Genomic DNA, 18,522 nt, shown 5'->3' with positions numbered 1-18,522 from the left:
AACAACCCCTTTTTTATGTATTTCTTTACAGCATGATATCAGACCAGTAATGATAGTTCTCCCTCAGGATAAAAACATGGCTCTCCTTTATTAAAGGGAATCCAACCCAAATAAAAACTTGTGTGTAGAGGAAACAGAAAAATCCAACAAACTGATAGGTAAAAATCCACAACTTTCTTACTGTTCAAAGTTCTACCATAGAAGTTTGAACAGTAAGAAAGTTGTGGATTTTTAAAGTTGTAGATATTGGTAATCACTATAATCACGGTGACTTCATATTGGGTTTGGAGAAAGAAAGAGATAGATTGGACATAGAGAAAGAAAGAAAGAGAGAGATTGGAGAAAGAAAAAGAGAGATTGGAGATGGAGAAAGAAAGAGATTAGAGATGAACAAAGAAAGATTGGAGATGGAGAAAGAAAGAAAGAGATTGGAGATGAAGAAAGATTGGAGATGGAGAGAGAGATGGAGAAAGAAATGGAGAAAGAGATTGGAGATGGAGAATGAAAGAGAGAGATTGGAGAAAGAGGAAAAGAGTGGGAAATAGAGAAGAGTGAGAGAGAGAGGAGTGAGGGAGAGAGGTGTGTCATCGTCAACATCATCATCGATCATCACCACCATCATCACCACCACTACCATCATCACCTCCATCATCATCACCACTACTATCATCACCACCTCCACCGTCATCACCACCACTACCATCATCACCTCCACCATCATCATCATCACCACTACTATCATCACCACCTCCACCATCATCACCACCACTACCATCATCATCACCACTACCATCATTATCATCACCTCCACCATCATCATCACCACCACTACTATCATCAATATCATTATCACCTCCACCATCATCACCAACACCACTACCATCATCATTATCATCACCTCCACCATCATCATCATCACCACCACTACTATCATCACCACCTCCACCATCATACCAACACCACTACCATCATCATTATCAGCACCACCACCATTATCTTCTTATTTTCATTGTTTTACATAACCCTATGTACAATCCACTTACAATTTGCTTATCTTTTTTATCACAACTTTGGGTATATTGCTCAATATGAGAGGGTTAAACATGGTGATTCAACGAGTATTAAAAGGTTCTCAAGAACGATTCTTGCTCACTTACTTTCCTTGATCAGCCTAAAGATAGTGATTTACCTTCATGTGAGATGTGGAAGAACAGCTGAGGTCTAATCATCTTTCATATTGATGCAAGGGCATCTTTTGAACATTTTGATAGGAGTGTTAGAACTAATTTTAAGTATGATTTTTTTTTTCATTTGCTAAATTCATTTTGATTTTTATTATTTCTTCTTCCTCTTCTCCTCCTACTTCTCTTTTTTTTCATTTGCTACATTTATTTTTGTTTTTATTACTTCTTCCTCCTCTGTTTCTCCTTCATCTTCCTCTTCTTCTTGTCCATCTTCTTCCATTTCTACCCCTTCTTCTCCTTCCCCTTCTTCTTCTCCTTTTCATTCTTCTTCTTATGATCAATATAATAATAATAATAATAATAATATGTCCATTTATATAGCGCAGTTACTATGTGCATATACTCAACTGCGCTTTGATACTTGGTATCATATTATTACCCCGGCTGTAGCTGAGCCGCCATATTAATAGGCGCTAAAGCGTTCAAGGAAAAATCCTACCGGGTACCCATTCACCTCACCTGGGTTGAGTGCGGCACAATGTGGATAAAGTTCTTGCTGAAGGAAATTACGCCATGGCTGGGATTCGAACCCACGACCCTCTGTTTCAAAGTCCGGAGACTAATCCACTGGGCCACAACGCTCCACGTATATATATTATTGTTATTATTATAATTAGGTAGGGGTTTTTTTGGGGGGGTGGAGATAGTAAAAAAAAAATTAAGTTAGCATTGGAAGGATGTTCATTCAACCTTTTGAAATTTGCAATGCGATTCTGCGGAAAAGGTGAAAGAAAAAGGAAAGAATTGTACAAAAAACAAAGAATATGAAAGAGATGGGAGAGAATGATGGATGAAAGTTTAATAGAAGACAGAAAGCAAAAAAAATGATATTTTGTTATTTCCTCTTTTTTGCCTTTCTCTTTTTCTTATATATTTACATTCCTCTTTCCTTTGTCTTCATTCATTTCCCCCTTAGATCACATCGGAGGGAAAAATACAAATACATGCTGATTAAAAGTGTTATTGGCATTTTTTTAAATTCTTTCCGTACTTAAACGAAAAGGGAGAAAGGAAGAATACATTAATCGGGTTTATTGATGAGCATGAAGATAGCTAATTACCACTGAAGAGCAGCTGGGCCCACCTATCTTGATTTTATTTCTGATTATTTGTTTTATTTAAAATCTTTGCCATCTAGACCGTCATGAAGTATGATGGACACTATGATTACTCTCCAACTCTCGTGAAAGGAAATAAATTGAATTGAATTGAGGTTAAAATATCACAGATGGGTCATTTTTATTCAAAGTAAATGTTTTCTGTTGTTCCTACACCATTTTTATGTATTTTGGTTCTATCATATGCAAAGGTGAATAAATGTTTTTATGAAATAAGTATTCATTTGTGGTCATTAGTATTGCAGGGTTGCATTGAGCTAGCCCTGGAAATGACAAAAAAAAACAGAAACCCAGAATGCGTAGGTTATGTATGTTTATGAATTGTGAAAAGGATTCAAAGGACAAGTCCACCCCAGAAAAATCCAACAAGCATAACAATGAAAATTTCATCAAAATCGGATGTAAAATAAGAAAGTCATGACATTTTAAAGTTTCGCTTAATTTCAGTTATTTTCACATCCTGGTCGGTATGCAAATGAGGAGACTATGATGTCATCCACTCACTATTTCTTTTGTATTTTATTATATGAAATACCGGTATTCTAATTTTCTCCTCATTACCAAGTGATTTAACAATTAATTCCTCCCTGAACATGTGGAATTAGCATTGTTTAATACTCTATGATTCAGACAAGTTGGTCCTTAGCGTCAAACCTAAAAAAATGAAATATTGTATAATTCAAACTATAAAAAAAAAAGAAATAGTGAGTGATCATCATCATCGACTGACTCACCTAGTTGTGCATATCTCTGTTTTGTGAAAAATAAGCGTAACTTTTAAAATGTCATAACTTTCTTATTTTACATCCGATTTTGTTGAAATTTTCAGTACTATGCTAATTTGATTTTTATCTATTCATTAAAGTCGGCATTTTCCTGGGGTAGACTTGACCTTTAAAGATGATAATTAATGACTCGTAGAAAAAAAAAACAATAGAAGGAACTGCTAAAAGATGTACCATGTAATATGTACAACTGTAGATCTTTGCAAGTTTGTAAAACGTATGTTTAAACATTTTTTGTTCTTGCATATATTTGCTAGAGTAAATTTTTTCCTCTCTTTTGTTTTAACCCCCCCCCATTGTGATTGGTAAGGTTATTTTTTGGTTATTTGTTTTTAATACTGATATCTTCTTTATAAATGTAAATTCGATTAAAACTATTGTATTATATAAATCATTTGAATTGTTCATGTGAAAGCAAGGCTCCAAGAAATCATAGGTCTTTCATGAAGCTGTTCGCAAAGTTCAGGATGAATTTACAAACAAATGGAAAAAAAAATTCTGAGATGCTATCCAGCTAAATAGGGATATATCACAAAAGGGGGGTCACCCGTTGTGCATAGTCTTTCATAATTTACAAATAGCTTTAGAAAAATTCCAACAGTTCAACTTGATGTGAATAAAGATTATGCCTAAATAAAACTGAAAAATATAAACATTTTTAATATCCCACTAAACAAAATAAAGCGAAGAATCAATACTAGAGTCTGCACTTGTTTATTTAACAATGCCAAGACAATTTACATCAATATTCAGAAATGATTGCTTTAAGCACACAAGGTTTTAATTTTTTAACATGGTATAATGTATATTGTAAAACGCCTGCTTAGCTAATTGTACACAAGCAAATGAGAAGCTGAACGTGCAACGTTTCACACCGTCCAAATGTAGCTGGTTGTACACAAGCAAATGAGAAGCTGAACGTGCAACATTTCACACCATCCAAATGTAGCTGGTTGTACACAAGCAAATGAGAAGCTGAACGTGCAACGTTTCACACCGTCCAAATGTAGCTGGTTGTACACAAGCAAATGAGAAGCTGAACGTGCAACATTTCACAACGTCCAAATGTAGCTGGTTGTACACAAGCAAATGAGAAGCTGAACGTGCAACGTTTCACACCGTCCAAATGTAGCTGGTTGTACACAAGCAAATGAGAAGCTGAACGTGCAACGTTTCACACCGTCCAAATGTAGCTGGTTGTACACAAGCAAATGAGAAGCTGAACGTGCAACATTTCACACCGTCCAAATATACCATTGCATGGCTTACAATTGATTCAGTTCATTGCGCTCAGTAAAAAATGAAGTTGCAATATACATGAACGTATGGCCTGCAGGATAAATTACAATACTGCCCTACACTATTGGCCCTTGATATCATGCACGCTTGTGGGATTTTGCTTTTCGCTTTCAATATTTTTGCTCCTTTTTCATAGATTAATGCAAGGAAAAACTCAATTTTTTGTCATATTTCCGCTAAATTCATAGGCGTTGTACAACACAAATGGCGAATACTCATGTTGGTGCAATGGGGCGACACTTCGCATTCGGTGAAAGAGACACTCTATTCAATTCGGATTATCCGTGATTTATGTAGATTTCCTGTATAAATTACGCTTAATCTACCTGATATAATGAAAAATGTCCACTGCTAAAGCGCGCTTTTGCTGCAGTGCGCAAGATTATGGTAGTTGCCATGGTTAAAGGTCAAGTCCACCTCAGAAAATGTTGATTTTAATCAATAGAGAAAAATCAAACTAGCATAACACAGAATATTTCATCAAAATAGGATGTAAAATAAGAAAATTATGGCATTTGAAACTCTTGTTTATTTTTCATTAAACAGTTATATGGTCAACTCAGTGATATAGAAATGAGAGTCAATGATGTCTCTCACTCACTATTTTTTCTTTTAATCGTTTTAATTATAAATTATTTCAATTTTTCCAAAAGTGATAATAAGGACCAACTTAGTTGAACCATAAAATGTTGAACAATGGCAATTCTACATGTGTTCAGGGACAAACAAAAATTTGTTTCACAGGATAATGAGAAAGTTTGAATGTTTCATATTTTCTAAAATAAAATACAAAAGAAATAGTGAGTGACGTCATCAGTCTCCTCTTTTGCATACCGACCATAGTGTTAATATGATTGTTTTATGAAATTAAGTAGAACTTTAAAATGTCATAACTTTCTTATTTTACATCAAAATTTCATGAAATTTTCAGTATTATGCTTGTTGGATTTTTCTCTTTTTATTCAATCAACTTTTTGTTGGGGTAGATTGTCCTTTAAGCATGCTATTTCATTCATGAGTCAACTGTTCAGAAAATAAAATCCTATTTCTAGGGGGAAAATCCTATTTACTGTCACTTTCTCCTTAAAAATAATATTAAATGGGATGAAATCCTAACGAACAGCTCTGTATTATGTTCGAGTTTGGGATTGAGCTTGATTTGCAATTGAAATGCAAATTCCTTGTAACACTCCTTTGGTGAGGTACATCTGCTACTAAACCACTAAAAAGTTTGGAAATCTGAGTTTGGCCATTAATTTCTCCCATTTCCCAATTTTACACAATGCATATATTTGATATCATTCAAAGATCATTTCATTCTCTTTAAAATGATAATGGTTAAGGTGCATGCATACAAAAGAAACTGCTGAGAAACTCACTAATCACCATGGAAAAAAAGAACAGTGACTTTCAATATTGTGTCATTTTGCAACTTTTGAATTTTGACCTTGCCCCACATTTCAAGGCACTGCACCTCCATGTGAACCATAATCATATCATGTAGGGTATCGTTTTAAAGACAATTAAATGATCTATTCATTGGTATCAATCACACATCAATATTTACTAAAACCGAGGAGGGATTATCGATCAAAGTCAGATTTCCAAAAAAATTTTGAGGAGTTTAGATAGCTTTTATAATGGTACCAATTTGCTTATAAACTCTGATGCTATACAATCTTTAGAATTTGGCACTTTGAAAGTTTCTAAGAACTATGTCTATATTGGCATGAACATGACACTAGAAATACTGGCAAAAACCTTTAAATGTATCACATTAAAAAACAAAACAACACATTTCACATCATTTGCAGCTTTTTAAATCTACATCCCTGTCAAATAAATAATGTAATTATAATATCAAGGAATTGAATTGACAAAATATTTCTAGTTTTCTACATAAACATGTACATCTATACAAGTATCACAAGTTCATATCCAGTCCATTGTAGTCAAACAAAGATTATCATTGTTATTGAGAATTTTTAACAGACAAAATAAAAATTGGTATTGAATTGTAGCTAATATTGCAGTAATCTAACTAGCATTCAATGATGGAATAACTAGGATAAAAACACATTCAATTCTGGAACCTAGGCTCATAGTCACTATGTAAATGTAATCTACACATGTATGTAAATATCCCTACATTCATCTGAATACACTCACTATACATACAGCCTGATACAGCCAACATGCAAAGTTCACCAATACCATCAAACAGGTTCATATTCAGACATCAATTGTTATGTACATGATAAATACATGCACTGTAAATACAGGGGAACTCTGCCCGATTGGCTGAAGTCACATCCACAAAACAAACTCCAAATCAACCAATGGTATGCCATTAATGTTTCAGTCACATTTCCCCTACCACGGCTGTACGGCAAGTCGAAAACACCTGTTTTATTCATTTTTATTCAAACTAATTATATGTAGCTGGTACAATAAATGTTGAAACGGCGGCCGAAGGGGAAATGGGGCTGCAGCATTAAAATGAACTAAAAGCTGGATTCGGCTTCATAAGCGTACCTGTAAAGGCCACCGCACACCTTACGACCCGACTGGTCAGCGACTGGCTTGCGAATGAGTGAGGGGCGATGAATCGCAAGGCAGTCATAAGCCGCGACACCGCACACCTTGCGATCCAATCTGCGACTCAGGCATGCACTTTTTGCTTTTTGGCATAGCATCTGAGAAATTGCGCTTACTACTGCGTATGCGCGTTGTTTATCATAATACGCGTTATGCAACTCTGCTGTCTGATTGGCTGGAGGTTGGATTGAGCTTGCGATCCAGTCATAAGGATTCGACATGTCAAATCCTTCCGATTTTCCTTGCGACTTGTCTCTGACCGGTCTGCGACGCTCAAGCTGACAAGGGCTGTGACGTCACATCTCCCCTCACCCAGTCGCAAGCCAGTCGGCGACCGGTCAGGTCGTAAGGTGTGCGGTGGCCTTAACAGTGACTGTAAAGTAGGCCATCAGCACACCAGGGTATGGTGACTTACTTTCACCAAGAAACCAGCTTCCCCTGTATTTACAGTACACTCCTACAAGAATACTTTTAAACATCATATATAACATGATTCAATCTTTTACAATGGCTAGTTATTCTTTTCATCCATACATGTCTATGAAATCTAGGCAGTGTGATACATATTATATTTCATAGAGGAGTTAATTCTACAAGTTTTGAGACTTTTCATTTTCTTACTTTATATTTATAAGTGACATGAACGTTCCACATAAACTTAGATGTGTCTGTTACTTGAAATAAAATATCAATGGATAAATACCATGAGAGGGCAAGACTGTTGGCTGTCCTTATCTATTGTGATATTAGGTTAAAGAGAAATGCCAGTAGTTGCAGTAAACACTGATTTCATGAGAAAGTCTGTAAAATCAGGCTAAATGTCAGTATATCATCAAGGATCTAGATCTGGTACAGTCACATAAACTGAACTTTGTGAAATCTTGAAATCTACGCTGAAAAATATTCACACTGAAGATCACCAACACAGATAAGCGCAAGTGGGACAATGTATTATTATTGCTTTGAATGTCGAGCCCGACGCTTGACCCAAATCCTGTGCTTATTTGCTAATTTCTCAGCAATTACATAATTTCTTCCAGAATCCTTTGGCACATATTCTTTATTTATACAAACAGACATTTTGGTGGTCATTTCATTGGATTCTGTGCAAACTCATTTGATATTATTACCAAAACTGGCATTTACCTTTAACCACACATGTAAATATAAGTAACCTAGTTATTTTGACTCATCTCCCATCCAGGGAGTGTGGGTAGACACAGCTGGACCCTGTCTTACAAAGAGTTACGTTTGATCCAACCAATCGTGTAACTCTATGGAAATCCATCCACACCATAATTTTTTCTCCAGGAAATTTGCACAATCTCCTTAGTAACCAAAGAGAATTGCACTGAATTTTCAAGAGAATGATGAATGTATGAACATTACACTACATCTTAAAGAATATTTTGAACAAAAATGTGTTTTAGATGTTGCTGGCTGTCGATAGATGTGGTTGATTGGATCAATCGCAACTCTTTGTCAGACAGGGCCCAGGTTTAATAGGCTAACAATCATAAGCTCATGTCAAAAACTGGGGTATGCATCACCTGTGTCATAATCTATGTCCATATTCTTGGGGAAACAGCAGCCGAATTAAGATCAATACTTCAAATTTATTCCTTTGCTTTTCAATAGAATAAATTTCATTTCTAAACCTTGATCCTCATTTTTCTCCCTTGAAATGGAGTGCAAGAGGCACATATCACCATTTCCTACACCCTCCCCCCAAAAAATATATATATATATTTTAAAAAAAACTTCATTTTTTTTAACACACTTGGTCGATCTATATTTGTTGTCTATATGAATAAATGGAGTGGGAAGAATCTACATATAAATGGAGTTAATCATGTCTTGACACTTAGTCAAAATGACATTCAATCAAAATGTCAACAAAAAGACAATGTCTGGTAGCCCAAGTGAGTATAAAACCAAGTGATATTGGACTGATTAGTGAAGATGATGATCATATCGGGCGTTGCAACAAACCTGCAATCAACTGAAAGAAAAAAAATACATACATGTATATGTCATTCATTCCATTTAACTATTTGACTACTGAATCATGTGATTTCCATAGACTCTATACAGGGATCACCTGGTTCCAGTAGGCAATGGGTTGAATGCTAATATTTGTTGCTGGTATGCTTTTTGTGCTGAATTGCTTGTTAAATGAGCAACCAATTTCAGATGAAGTCTCCAGCAATGCCCCATTTAGACAATCTTAGAATTAGACTCGCTAATTCCTGCATCAAAGAACACAAGTGTCCTGCAGTGTGTAACACAATGTGAAATCATCTATACACTTTTGAATATCCAGTGTGAATGAAACCTTCACAGACTCCACTATATGAACATACTCTGTGACACTCAGTTCTTTCTAGTAGGAATATTAGACCAAATGGCTAGATGCATAACAATATGGCCACTACGACAGGTTTGGCAATTTCGCATTCACTATCACTGTGGATGTGGCATCTGGTAGTGTTGAGTTGTAGATGGTAGAGTTGGATGTTGATTTGGATGTTGAATTGGCTGTGGAGGCATAGGATTCCGTTGACCAATCGTCAAGGAATGAATACTCTGCGGCTGTTCTTTCTGATTTACAGTATGCACCTTATAGATGTGGTTTGTCAAATGTTCATTGAGGGTGAAGCGCTTGTCACACTGCGGACAACCAAATTTCTTCTCTTTGGTGTGCGTGTAGGAGTGTTGCGTTAAGCTGTAGTTGGTAGCAAAGCCCCTCCCGCAGGTCAGGCAGACGTACGGTCGGATGCCTTTATGGCGGCGCTCATGTTTGACAAGGTTGCCCTTGTCGGCGAAAGGTTTGTTGCAGTAGGAGCAGGAGAAGCGCATCTGCCTGACTTTGTGCATGCGTCGCTTGTGAGCGTTCATTATGTGCCGCGTCCGGAAGCCCTTCCCGCATACCTCACACTTGACAGGCTTCAGGCCTGTGTGTTCACCCATGTGGTTCTTCAGTGCATTCTCTGAGGCAAATGAGTTTGGACAGAACTGGCATTGGAACGGCCGATTCTGTATGTGGCGCTTGGAGTGTTCCACGTACCTGAACTCGGTGGCAAATACAGCAGGGCAGTGCTTACATTTAAACTCGCATTCCTTCGTATGTGCTTCAGCTTCATGAGCAAGTTTCTTGTTCCTTGAGAGGTATCTTTTGGGGCAAAAACGGCATTTATATGGTCTTGGTTTGTCGTAGTAATTGATTCGCTTCCCAAGCATATCCTTTGGCAAGTTTGGATTTGGCTCCTCGATCTCTTCCTCAGGCTCCGGTTCCTCCTCCTCAGCTGGGACTTCTTCCTCAATCTCATTATTTTGCACTTTCTTGGTCCTCCTCGTTTTTCTCGCCTTCTTGCGGAGAGGTTTGAAGGCGGTCCATTCCGGATGTGTCTTCTCATGTTTGTTGCACTCCCGTTTCTTGATGAACTGTATGCCACACACCCTGCAGCTATGGTTGTAGGTGTGCGACAGTTTCTTGTGACGGGTCAGATGGTTCTGCGATGCAAACGAGCTCCCGCAAGACTGGCATTCAAAGGGCTTTGGCTTATGCGTCCTCATATGCTTGGAAAGACTTCTTGAACTGGTATGCGTCTCACCGCAAATCGTACAAGTCTTGTCTGCGCTTTGAGCATGTGTAGATTCGTGGGCTGCGAGCCTCCGACTCGTAGGGAAGTTCTTACCGCAGATTGTACATATGAACCGTTCATTGACTGTCTTTGCAGTTGAAGCCATCTCTGGATCCTCGTTCTCCGCATTCTCTGTTGAGGTACAAGGTTCCCAGGTGATGACCGGACGCATCGCACCAATCCTATCAGGGTCATGGTTGATTCTCATGTGACGCAACATCCGCTTGGCGGAAGCATTGGTTCGGTAGCATGAACTGCATGGGAAGCTCTTTGTATCTGAAATATAATTGAGAAAAGAAAATGACAGATCATTCTTGTGTAGCATATAATCTATATCTCCAATCGCAATCACAAAAAAAATTTAAGAGGGGATGTCAATTGTTTTAGAATATTTAGCAAATTCATTCTGAAACTGAAGGATCTCAATTGCGTGGATTTTTGTGAAAAATTTTGAATGAAATATTTTTACTGATTTTTACGAGATATGGGGTAACGAGGATGGTTCATGAGCCACTTTTTGTGGTGGTCGATATGGGGACAAGACAGGTAAGGTTTTAGTAGAAAAGGCAACAAAATGTTCCTACCAGGATTGCTTTTTTGCTTGGAGAGCATGCATGAATATTTATTGACCATCAGAGTGCATTTGCAAGGAGCAGATCAGTATGTGAGTGGCCTGATAAAGAACCTTATGACTTTAAGACTTCAGGGATATCTCACATGACTGCACATCAACCCGAATTTTGAATCACTGTAAAAATCATGCCAGATTACGGTGAAATACTGGGTGATGCACAAAACAAATAATTGTTTAAATTACAGAATCTCATACCTTTGTTATACACCAGATCACAGAGTTTCTTCTTGAAGCCGACATGATTAGCATACTCGTCACTGTAGAACACCTTCAGTTCACTTCCTGGTTCAACGACCTTAGTGGTTCTGAAGTAGATATCCCCGTAGGATTGGAATGCTTCAAGGTTCTGTTCTTCCTCGGAGTTGGCACTCTCAACGAAAGCCATCCAGTTGTTGAAAGTCTTGTTCTGACCATCGACGTACACAAAAACCTTCCCTCGCAAACACAACTGCAACGACACATAAAGAAAACATATTTTTTCTTCCTGATTGATAAATCCTTGAAGTTCTGAGTTTAAATATCAAACATATTTTAATCGTCTCCTGAACTTACAATATTTGACAGTTTTGCAGTTTTATCCAAATTCTTCCAAAGCCAGTCTGAGTCTTTGGCCAAATTATGTTGTCACCTGATGCAGAAGCATTGCTTATGCAATTTTGCTTATTTTAGAACCGCGTAGCCTGGGATCACAATTTTGGTCTCAAAACTTGGGCATGACTTGAACGTAAAAACTTTTTACTTTCAAGTCAAACAGTCATCAAGCGACGCGGTCAAAAAAAATTTGCGCAGTGGATTTATCGCAAAAAATGTTGAGGGGGCGGGGCCTGAATCAGCTCCCCCCCCAGTATTATTAGGGTTAATTTTCTAATTTTTATTGTGGTAATAAGATGCCTGAATGTAAAATGTACTGATTATAGGATACCCCTATGAAAACATTCCACATCATTGATGGTTTTTATTCCTGGAGATGGTGTGGGTCAAATGGTCGAAAGTGACAAACTAATTTCATGACTGTGACAGGAGTGCTACCGTCCACTAATACATACCTCCCAGGCTGAGTCCTTGAGACTACCCACAGGTTCAGCAATCAGCTTTCCATTGTATGGACCAAAGGTAGCACCTTTCTCCAGAGGCTTCTCAGATCTGACACCTGCTATCTTCTTGCCACCTTGCATGTACTTGAGAGAAAGTCCAAGGGGCAAGTCTGGCTTCCAGATCTTACTGGACCTGGTGGTTGGGCCAGTTGGTTCAGGTTTCTTTGGGTCCTCCTTGGCTTTGGTGGTGCTGGTACTGGGAGCATCCGAGGGAGTATCTTCCTCTGGTATAACAAGAGCTTGTGGTGCATCTTCTGCTTCAGGTTGAGCTTCTGTTGCAGATTCAGCAGAATCTGCAGCTGTCGGTGGCACCTTTGTGATCGCAGCAGGAACTGCACTCCGAGATTCAGCCATGGCTTCTGCCTCCATGGGTGGCTCTGGCAGCGGTTCTGGCATGGGAGGTTCCGCCGAGGGTTGTTCAACCAGGGGCGCCTCAGAAACCATGGGTTCATCCCTGGTGTCCTGAGGCTGTGGTGGTGACGGGGAGTCCGGTGATAGGAATGGTTGGTTGTTTGGGGTGGTGTCGACCATGGACTGGGTGTTGGTGGTGGTCTGTGGTGGGTACCCGGACTGACAGGTCAGACCAAGCTGAGCAAGAAGAGGATGGGTGTGATCTGAATACTGCGGCTGATGGTTATGAGTGCCATGACCTAAAAATGACAAAAGCAATTTTAATCATTCAATTGATTATTCAATCAAAATTAAGTTCTAGCGGTTAGCAAAGCTTTACAGGTGCCACTTGTTTTGAAAGAAGAATCTGGTGATAATCATGAATACAATGAACTCTTTTTATTCTTTGCCCTTCACAACACAATTCATTTAATTTTTTGCATCCTTTTGCATCAGGATTACAATAATTTGTACTTGGCAAATTAAATGAAAATCAACCCTAAACGAAAGTGTGGTGTAACACGAAGTTAATTTATTGTAAACTAAATCATGGTAATGGGAATATAACTGTTATGCTCATGTCTCACAATGTTTGCTTGAATCCAGACAATCTTTAACCCAATATTATCCTCCACCCTGTACTTCAGTTTATCCTTTTGTCACAGGACAATTTTTCACACAAAAAATCAGGAATCCTGGACTATATGAAAGCCATTCATGAGCAATTATCTCTGATTGGAAATCAGCACTGACTCTCTTGCCACTAGGGCATACATCAAGCACTGTCCTTGGCTTGGCCGGGTTTCTTTTCTCACAGTGATTCTTAACCCTGGACTCTCAGTCTCAACACTTCAATTACTCAGCTAACCCTATTTTGCTGGGCCAAATAAACCTGTACGATAGGTGGGGTTCACCTAATTTTGCAAAAACTCAGCGAGAAAAGAAAAGGGGATAATCTTACCCAGGACTATAGGTGAGGCTAACTTGCCACTTAGTCCCACCTATAGTACAGGGTTAAGGAAAATTCTGCCTGTGAGAAAAGGATATTAAAATCATTAAACAAATTGCAAGTGGAACTGACCTGAAATCAGCTGCTGCATACTAGGAGGCCCAGCCAACCTAGAACTAGAGCACTCCTCTCTGGCCCTCCGCTGGTCCGACTGATCCAGCACAAAAGCCGGCTGAGAGTGGTGGAGCTGATGCTGCGGCAGGTGTGGCTGCAACAGAGACTGGTGGTGAGAGAGTTGCTGAGCATAGTGTGGTAGGAGTTGTGGCTGCTGTAACTGGTGTTGCGGCTGATGGTGGTGGTGCCGTATGTTTTGCTGAGGATCTTGCTCATTGTAGTAACCCTGACGATCTCTGTAGCTAAGATCCATCATGGATGAAGGGGTCACTTTTAAAAGAACAAAATAACGGGAAAACTATTTAGCACAATTTTAGATATAAAACCACTGCCTATAAATTTTGGTAATCCATTTGAACAAGAAAAAATGTCAAAGTAGACGAATGAGGTGACAGGTTAGACCTACTGGAGTGCAGCCAGTAAACTAAAAATAGCATGCTTGCTTTATTTGTAATAAATGAACTTCAGATAGTTACATGTTTAATAACATCAACAAACTTGCCACTTTCAATCTACTTCGACCCTCCAATTTGTGATTTCTTGTTCCAGTGCCCACTCAGTCGGCTAAGACTCAGCACAGCATAAAGGCAAATTGCCATTGACTACGTGAATTCAACGGACAGCTCCGCACAGCAATTAGGAGACCACTGATTAGTTCACGGTGGAGAAACTTCATGATCAATTTCATATTCATGCAACGCTAAGAAACACATTTGATTTGTGACATTCCAGCGCATTGCATTTTTAGCTATCGTTGATCCTAGTCCTAGAGCAGTTCATTTTGTACATTATACTCCGTCATGTTACTGGATACATACATGTACTATAATATTTCTATACAGTTTGATGAATATTTTATACCTAGGGCAATTTAAAGAATGAATATTTTATTACAACTGGAAATTATGATATTCGAGGATGTCAATTCATAAGTTTGCTTTTAAAAACATAATCTATAACTTTTTGTGAGAAAATGAAAATTCCTGAAACTTTCTATGGAACCCTACTTATGATTGTTTGATAAAATATAGACACCAATGAATGCAGTAATTAAAAAAATACTTTCAGGTGATTATTGCTGATGATAACAATTGTTGGAAAAACATTCGAAGCGCTGAAACAAAAAAAAGAGAAAATTCTATGTGCCTTAAACATAGCCAGCAGTGGGAGCCTTTGTTCATACATGTATGTCAACAAACGTTTTATCGAATTCAATAAAAAGATTTGACACTTTGCGGACTTCGCCTAACGCTATGCATTGATTTACGTGTATAATTATTTCAGTGCCTAGTTTTTCTCTTGCAGTGCCCTACAAGTAGATATGAATATAAATCGTGCGCCCCCTTCAGGCTAAAAATTACTGGCACAAGGGTTCTAGTCACCCTAATCACTCTCATGATATCACCCAACGTCAAGATCAAGATCAACATAAAAAGATATTTTATTTCTAACAGAATACTCAGAAGCTCACATATATTGTTTGGTAAGTATTAAAGCACAATTTGAACAGTTTTTTCGTTAACCCAATCCGAAAACTGTGCAAAATCCCATGGCATTGTGCCTCCCACCTTCCTCTCACAGCGACACATCATAATGCCCCCATGGCCATGGCTGGGCAGTGGCATGATGGGTGTATTTCGCCATGCCCGTTATGCCCATGGCAGAGACAGTCAGTAGTAGTACTTTCAACTCCCATTCTCTTTTGTGTTCACACACAAGAATACAGTTGACAAATTTGGCCCTTTTTAAACTCTTCTCGTGTGTCAACTGTCAGTGTGTGTGCACTCATTGTGACGTGTACAAAATACGTCTACAAAGTCAATGCCAAATTGGGAGTTGAAAGAAGTTACCAGTGGCAGTGCCTACCAGCGCCAGAGCTACCAAGTCTCACGCATTACGCGTGAGACTCAAGCATTTTGGACTCTTGTTCATCCCCTCAAATCTCTGTCTCACGCAACTATCATCACATCCTATCCCCATATACATTGTACACTGATCTCACTCAGATTCACAGAAAATCTCACGCACAGCTGGTCTTTGAACTTGGCATCTCTGCAGCGCTGACGAAAAAACAGCAGTGAATGGACTGGTGACTGAAACCAGCATAATGCAAAAAAAGCATTATCGTGATATTGGGAACCACAGTACTTCATACAGCATGCAGCAGCGCTTTATTCAGTCACACGCACGGTTCCCTATTTCCACCTCCATTCACTTTGTACACAAATACGGTACACAAATCTACAAGTGGTTCCCAAAACCACGATTTGGCCGCAAAAATTTTAGGTTCTTTAGTCTAAACGGCCAAAATTCTTACCGTAGACTCAGATTATCAATTATTGGGCATTATCGTGATATTGGGAACCACCGTTCACTTCATACAGCAGCGCTTTATTCAGTCACACACACGGTTCCCTACTTCCACCTCCATTCACTTTGTACACAAGTGCGCGTACACAAATCTACGACTGGTTCCCAAAACCACGATTTGGCCAATTATTGCTAGGCTCATAATTCGCTTACAAGAAAATCTATTAATGGGACCAGTGTGGAACAAAAGCAAAATTACAAGTATGGATTGGGGTACATAACACATTCGTTTTCAGAATTTACACAACTTTTACCAAATATTCAAACGATAGGGAATGATGCAAATTTACTAAAAAACCTGTTTAATATCATATTTATACAAAACAGAGTAGAGCAAGTGGGTAAATTCAATCTACTCACCGACCGATCCCCTTTCGACTTTTCCAAGATGGATGCGGTAGAAACCAGCGACCCATAAGTGCTACGAAGATCAAGCAAAATCTAATAACGAGATACGGCCGGAATTACTGTGGGTAGCGACCAATAAGAAAATTCATAAACAAAAAAAATGTCTCCAAATACAAGAGCCCCGAAAGAGAAAAAAATGCTAATGGCAGGGGGAGGGGTATTCGTAGGAAAATATAAATATTGCGTAGACCAGGTCTATTTCCACAAATATAATCTCCAAAATATTCCTGATGTAAATTGTAAGATTTCTGTCCACCTCCCTCATCTGAGCATCCCACTCATTTCCACATCAAAATTTGATCTTAGTCTGATTTCATATACGCCCCTCCTCCCGACCTGCCTTCTGCATCAGTTTACCTCACTTTCATCACAAACTGATGAATTTTACCAAATCGTTTATTCATTTCATGTTTCCCCTCCCCTTTGATCACTCTGTATAGTATAAATTCATCATGTATTTATTGGGGGGGGGGAGAACGGGAGGAGGGGGTCGCGGGGCTTCTAAATATTTTTTCTGTACATTGTTGTATATATCTTCACTCTCCTCAACCAATCTTTCTCTCTCTCCTTTCTCTTCCACTTTCCTCTTTGTATTCTCTCTCTCCTAATTCTTTCCTCACTCACCCCCTTGCAGACATAATTCATTACTTCTCAAATTCTTTCTCCCCCTTCCTGTCACTACCATCCCCCACTCTCTTATACTCACCCTCACTACCCCCCTCTCTGCCACTCACAATCTCTCCCTCCCCCTCTCTGTCATTCAATCCTAGGCCCCGTCTTACAAAGAGTTACGATTGATCCGATCAATCGCAACTACGGACAGCCAGCAATGTCAACATGTATCATTCATGTTTGTTCAAAATATTTTCTATGATGTATATTCATGAATTCATTGTTTTCTTGAAAATTTACTGTGCTTCTCTTTGTTTACAAAGTACATTGTGCAAATCTCCTATAGAAAAAATGATGAAACTGACGGATTTCCATAGAGTTATGATTGCTTGGATCAATCGCAACTCTTTGTAAGACAGGGCCTTGGACAAACCCTCCTATTCGGGCATCATTATAATCAATACCTTGCTTTCTCACAACATACCAACACCATAATACAAGTACAGTACATCTGAAATATTGCATATTTCAAATATTTCGTACATTACAAATCTCTACACGATATGCGACATAATCATTCCTCTTAATACTCAATGAGGAATACATGTATGGAAAACATAAAAACTAGATGTATACTTCATTACTGATGACTCTGGAATATGGGGTCATGCCTCAAGATAGCTGGGAAAAAATACTTAATTCTAAATACTTCTATATACAACATAGTTATGGGGAATATTATTAAGACTTGATAATAATTGAGTTTTTGACAATGTTGGCTTCATTCAGAGTCAAATGAACAGAGCCTAATCATGGGAAAGAATTGGACTTACTAGTCTTCTGTTAAGAGATAACAGCGATTAGATGATTCATACTCTTCATTCTATTCACTATCACATAAAACCAAAACTAAAAGTAGGCCAGCATATCTCTATACCTATGTTGAATTTGTTAAATTGCACTTCATTTATGTTTTTTTCCTCAATTTTCATGAAGTGCCCTAAGAGCAAAATCTATATTATGAAAATATATATATCAACTACCGTATAAAAAAACTTGACACCTCACAAATCCCCATTATTTAGGAAAATATGTCATGAACACATACTTCTCCCAAATAATTTATACCATATTCATGTGGTATGTCTGCAGACTTGGATAATCAATAGGTATTCTTTGCAGTGATGTAATTTTTTATTTGCG

The 18,522-nt window shown here is 38.3% G+C and overlaps 1 protein-coding gene across 1 annotated transcript; it reads right to left on the bottom strand.

The window, feature by feature from the left end:
• Positions 1–8,389: 8,389 nt before the first annotated feature.
• LOC121420350 (histone-lysine N-methyltransferase PRDM9-like) lies at positions 8,390–16,764 on the bottom strand. Its single transcript, XM_041614945.1, has 5 exons — positions 16,660–16,764; positions 13,888–14,199; positions 12,369–13,066; positions 11,518–11,770; positions 8,390–10,964 (listed from the first exon to the last, which is right to left on the bottom strand). The coding sequence occupies exons 2-5, from the start codon at positions 14,183–14,185 to the stop codon at positions 9,508–9,510; spliced, it is 2,706 nt and encodes a 901-aa protein (XP_041470879.1). The 5' UTR covers positions 14,186–14,199; positions 16,660–16,764; the 3' UTR covers positions 8,390–9,507.
• Positions 16,765–18,522: the final 1,758 nt, after the last annotated feature.

This window comes from Lytechinus variegatus, chromosome 8, assembly GCF_018143015.1.
Source record: "Lytechinus variegatus isolate NC3 chromosome 8, Lvar_3.0, whole genome shotgun sequence".
Taxonomy (NCBI): domain Eukaryota; kingdom Metazoa; phylum Echinodermata; class Echinoidea; order Temnopleuroida; family Toxopneustidae; genus Lytechinus; species Lytechinus variegatus.
This window is presented reverse-complemented; position numbering and strand designations above follow the sequence as displayed.